The sequence below is a fragment of the Cottoperca gobio genome, chromosome 5 (assembly GCF_900634415.1).
Source record: "Cottoperca gobio chromosome 5, fCotGob3.1, whole genome shotgun sequence".
NCBI classification, from domain to species: domain Eukaryota; kingdom Metazoa; phylum Chordata; class Actinopteri; order Perciformes; family Bovichtidae; genus Cottoperca; species Cottoperca gobio.
Genome location: NC_041359.1, coordinates 28,631,616 through 28,636,847, shown reverse-complemented (window position 1 = coordinate 28,636,847; position 5,232 = coordinate 28,631,616). Strand labels below are relative to the sequence as shown.

The 5,232-nt window shown below is 36.4% G+C and overlaps 1 protein-coding gene across 1 annotated transcript; it reads left to right on the top strand.

The window, feature by feature from the left end:
- The first annotated feature begins 306 nt into the window (after positions 1-306).
- On the top strand, positions 307-2,020 carry LOC115008592 (odorant receptor 131-2-like). Its single transcript, XM_029432282.1, has 2 exons — positions 307-456; positions 1,253-2,020. Exons 1-2 carry the CDS (start codon positions 307-309, stop codon positions 2,018-2,020), a joined length of 918 nt encoding a protein of 305 aa, XP_029288142.1.
- Positions 2,021-5,232: the final 3,212 nt, after the last annotated feature.

The window sequence follows — 5,232 nt, the reverse complement described above, 5'->3', positions numbered from 1 at the left end:
GATTTTCATTTTTAGAGCAAAGTTATACATATATAAGGATTGTGTGTATCTGTAGACTTGAATACGTTTCTTGCAAAAAACAAGATAACATTTGGACCCACCACATGATAATGTTATATTTACCCACGGTACCCTCTGTACCTACCGTACTTATGGTACCCTCGGTACTGTAGAAAAACAAGTACCGTCTTTTCTTCAGAATTTTGCCATCGCCTTGGTTCCGAAGTATCGTGACATCCCTAACCCCTACTGTAAATATTTACTTTTTATTTTCTTTACTATCATTTTTCTTTTCAGTTACAAGAGATGAACGCGTCATCTCCCAATCTGACGGTGGTTTTACAGTATCGAGACTCCTTCACTAAAGCTGTGACCAAGAACGTGATTGTTGTGGTTATCGGGATCTCCATCAACTGCATCAATGCATGCCTCATTCACACTTTCTGCAAACACCAGGTCTGATGTAGGCAACACAGCAACTCTGTAGGAAGCTGTAGACTAATGTTGAAGTCGTCTTAATCACACTTTGATTCCAAAAGAGACATTTCCTAATGTGGGTCTACAGTTCGGGTTAGTTTTTGATTTGGTGCAATAAGAAATCTGGATGTGAACCTTCAAGTCTTGCTGGAGGGCAGCAGCTTGATAATCAGAATAAACTGGAATTATTCCAGTAATATGGCTTTACATCATGTTCCTTCAAACAGATTTCTTCGTGATGGAACATTTTAGGTGACGTATCCATCGTGCCATTTTTGGTCAACATGGAAGCTGCTGTAGTGGTTGCTAAGAGAAGTTAGCTTAATGTGTTTCCATGTGAGTCCAGTAACCTGTACAGCTTCATCAATATCATTGAGGGATGGTTACATTTGTGTGGCCACTTTACTGTCTCTTTTCCCATTGTTGTATCTAGGTAGCTAGCAATTGACGGGAAGATGATATCCCCCAAAAGATTGATTGATTCTTTCAACAAGCCGTCAATGGGCACAACACCAGATATTTCTGAACCACAGCACAGATAAGAGGTCTGGAACCGGGATAGAAGCTGAGCTGGTCCTTACATCAAACTCACAATTTGTATGGCGGTATTTAGCAGCTAGCTAAGTTAGATACAATGATTGATAAACTGGCAAAGACTGTGGTTGGAATCCCCTATTTAACTTTTGAGTATATGCTATCCCTGTTTCAAGACAAAGCTCTGACCTCAGACTTCCAGGTTTTTCAAACCTTTTTGCTTTTCTTCCCCACCCTTCAGATCTTCTACATGAATCCTCGCTACATCCTCTTCATTCACCTGGTGGTCAACGACATGATCCAAGTGACGCTGTCCGTCATCCTGTTTGTCATCAGCTACACCATCTACAAAATAAACGTCTCCGTTTGTTGCACCTTCATCCTAGTTACTCTTATCACCACTGAAAACACGCCTCTGAATCTGGCTTCCATGGCGGTAGAGTGCTACGTCGCCATCTGCCTCCCCCTTCGCCACGTGCAGATCTGTACAATCCCAAGGATATTGATGCTGATTGGTTTAATCTGGACAACAAGCATGTTGTCTGTTTTTCCTGATCTGTTCATCACTTTGACCACAGAGCCACTGGACTTCTTCCATTCCAGAGTCTTCTGCGTCAGACAAAATGTCTTCCCAGATCCCCTCATCCTCAAGAAGAGAGATATCACATATTCAGTGTATCTAGTTATAATTTGGATCACCATCTTTTACACATATCTCATAATTATGTTCACTGCACAAACAGCTAGCAAAGATGCTAAAAAGGCCAGAAACACAATCCTGCTTCATGGGTTTCAGCTGCTGCTTTGCATGCTGTCATATGTAGCCCCCCAGTTCCGAGACGCTCTGCTGCAATGGTTCCCTAAAAGTTATACAGACTCCTTCTTTGCTTTCTATATTATCATACAGATCCTGCCACGATCGATTAGTCCAATCATCTATGGCATACGAGACAAGACTTTCAGAATGTACTTGAAAAGGTATCTGCTGTGTAAAATGAACCCACAGTAATATTCAGTTCATGGATTATAATATTAAAGACTTTCAAAAACCTTAAATGCTCGACATGAAGATCCTAAAACTTACCAAATATTTCTTTGACTTTACTTTGAGTTAGAAACTCCATGTTTGGTCCAAATTAAAAGACTTCGACAGAATTTGTTCATTTTTGTTAATCTTATGAAATAATAGTGACAGTTGTAACCAACGGTGTGTTGCCGATACTATCGAAGCCCAAAGGGAACTTTATTAAATGATCATTTCAACTTGAAAATTAAAAGGTAATTCCACAAAAACATTATAATTTTCCACATGTATGTGTTATTTGAATACAAATGTAAATAAAAACGCAATTTGCATTTTCAAATACTCGCAAGAGCGTTCTATGACATTAAAATAAAAATGCTGTTTGACATTTTATTCATAAAGTTGTAAACCACTTGCTGGACAATAATGAAATGCAACATAACATTTTTTACCAGAGTTACCTTTTCATTTACAGGTTTACGTTATCATTTGTAAAAAGGCACTATGGGCTTCCATACTATAACAGAAGGTGACATTGAATCGATCCCCCAGGAACAGAACCGTAGATTACGAACGCTCGTGGCTGATTTCTTAACTAGGCAGGACTGACAAAGAAAGTGTGGCCCGTGAACACACACTGGGCTCAGCCCCAGACTTCGTCCCTGTTGGCTTCTCGCCACATATAAAGTTTGAGATTTTCTGGAGCCATAATGTTGCCGTCCTGGTCTACATGCATTAACTCAGGTAAGTCTATTTGATCACTGTGGTACACACAATACAAGCATGTGGCTTCACTGACACATGTCACACGCCTGTCTGTGCTGAGCTTTTTACTTTACTAGCACCGTTTTAAATCAGTTCAATGTAAATAGAAATGTATTCCAAACTGAAAGGACAGAGGGGGTCGTATCCTGTACAGTCTGTAAACACTGAGACAAATGTATAATTTGTGATATTGGGCTATACAAATAAATTTGATTTGATTTGATTTGATTTGAAACATGGACGCTTTGAAAGACATGATTCTTCGGTTAATCCTATAAACAATATTGATAACAAAATAAGTAATGCTGTAAAGCAGTGGTACTCAACTTGTGGCCCGTGTGTCAAATCTGGTCCATGTTAGAGTGCAGGGTGGCCAACCTTTTTCTAATTCACAATAAAAATGTATTTATCCACAATGGGATTTTTAAAATATGTAAATGTTAATAAGGTGCCAGACTGCATAAGAAAGCATCAAAATCAACTAATAGACATTATTTATCATTTAGAAAAAGAAAAGAAAAGGTTGTGTTTATGAATCTTTCCAACACTTGGAGTGATTGTATGATGGAAGAAGTTACAGCTATGTTTATTAATGTATTAATAATTATGAGCATGTATTATTAACTGAGCCCTTTCCTCCTGCTGTAGAGGACGCTGTTTAAAGAATTACATCTTATTTTGGATTTTGTAGTTAGCTTAAACATGAGAATTTATGATGGTTTGGAAAGTGTACAGACTGTGAAACTACATAGAAATGATTCAATGTTATTTATTTCTTGATATTTTCATTATCATACTTTAATTGTATCATTTTAAATGCATTGAATTCAATTACAAGAGTAACATTTAGATTTGTAGTTTTGAAGACTTATTTGTCGTGTTGTTGTTGTTGACTGGCTTTATGCAGGATTATCCATAAAAACAAACTCACAACACCAGCTCTGAATGTCCAGCAGTGAAGCGATTTTACACCACACCACATTAAAGCTTATTTTCCAATCTTCTGATATTAGATTGTGAAGAACAAATGAATACTGACTCTAAAACCACATTTTGATCAGGCTCCGAGAACTCGACATGAATATGATTATTTATCGGCCTTCCTGTCTCCCTGTGCATGAAAATATAAAGATATAATGATAAAGAAGTCGTTGTTTCAAACACTAATCCACCAGTTAGTGCTGCTGATATTATACAAAGCCCTAAACGGAACCGCACCAAGTTACACTGCCAACTTTCTAATCAACGATGTGCCCTCAAGAACATTACTATCATCCACTACTGGTTTACTAAATGTTCCCAGAAACGTCCAAAAGAAAATTGGGGATGCAGCCTTTTGCAAGTAGGCACCAAAGCTATGGAACACTTTATCTGCAGACATTAGGGAGGCAAGCTCGCTCAATATCTTCAAAACTAAAAACATATCTTTTTACTTTAGCCTTTTAATGGTGATATTTTATATCTCTTTACTTTAGCCTTTTAATAGTGATATTTTATATCTTTTTACTTTAGCCTTTTAATAGTGATATTTTATATCTCTTTACTTTAGCCTTTTAATGGTGATATTTTATTTCTTTTTATTTTAGCCTTTTAATAGTGATATTTTATATCTTTTTACTTTAGCCTTTTAATAGTGATATTTTATATCTCTTTACTTTAGCCTTTTAATGGTGATATTTTATATATTTTTATCTTAGCCTTTTAATGGTGAATTATAACTGGTTTAACATTGAATGTGTAAAGGTAACTGAGATAAGTTTCAGAGTGTGTATTTTTGAAAAACTTGAGATCAAACAGACTGTTTTTCGGGAAAAAGAGGAAGTTTCTCTGATCAATGTTTTTACATGTTCTTTACACAATTAGTGGAAAAGTGAAAGATTAAAGAACATATTAAGTTAAGCCCCTTGGTGAGCTGCGTTGCAACAAGATGGAGGTAGACCTGAAACTCTCTTAAAGGAGAAGTTTACCTACAGTGTTTCACACTCAATATTGTGTTCATTATACATTCTTGTGCAGAAACACATGTTGTTCAATAATACATATTGATTGAGGTGGACAAATACATGTGATAATCATTAAGTGTGAATCAATACTATCAGGAGCTTATTTACTTCACAGGTGCTATACAAATAAAGCTTATTATTATTATTATTACTTATTTTGCCTCATATTTTGGCCGGAGAAGACATATTTGCTGCAAGCCTTTTGTCCTCGGGGAAGGCAGTGAAGCCTGATAGATTTTTTAATATTTTATTATCATATCTTTGTATCTGGGACATGTACATAAGAAATGTATGTTTGGTTTTAATGTCTTTTTATCTGTTTGGTCTCCACAATCTTTGAATGGCGACCTCTCTCTATTTCAAGTTTTTATTTTTTGTTTTGTTTTGTCAAGCCTTCGACTCCCTGACAAAATGTTTTTTAGGTCTACA

Bases quoted from the DNA above. Each gene is read 5' to 3' on its own strand.
- LOC115008592 (XM_029432282.1), top strand. From the start codon at position 307: ATGAACGCGTCATCTCCCAATCTGACGGTGGTTTTACAGTATCGAGAC. The intron at 457-1,252 runs GTCTGATGTAGG...CCCACCCTTCAG, and splicing joins ACACTTTCTGCAAACACCAG to ATCTTCTACATGAATCCTCG.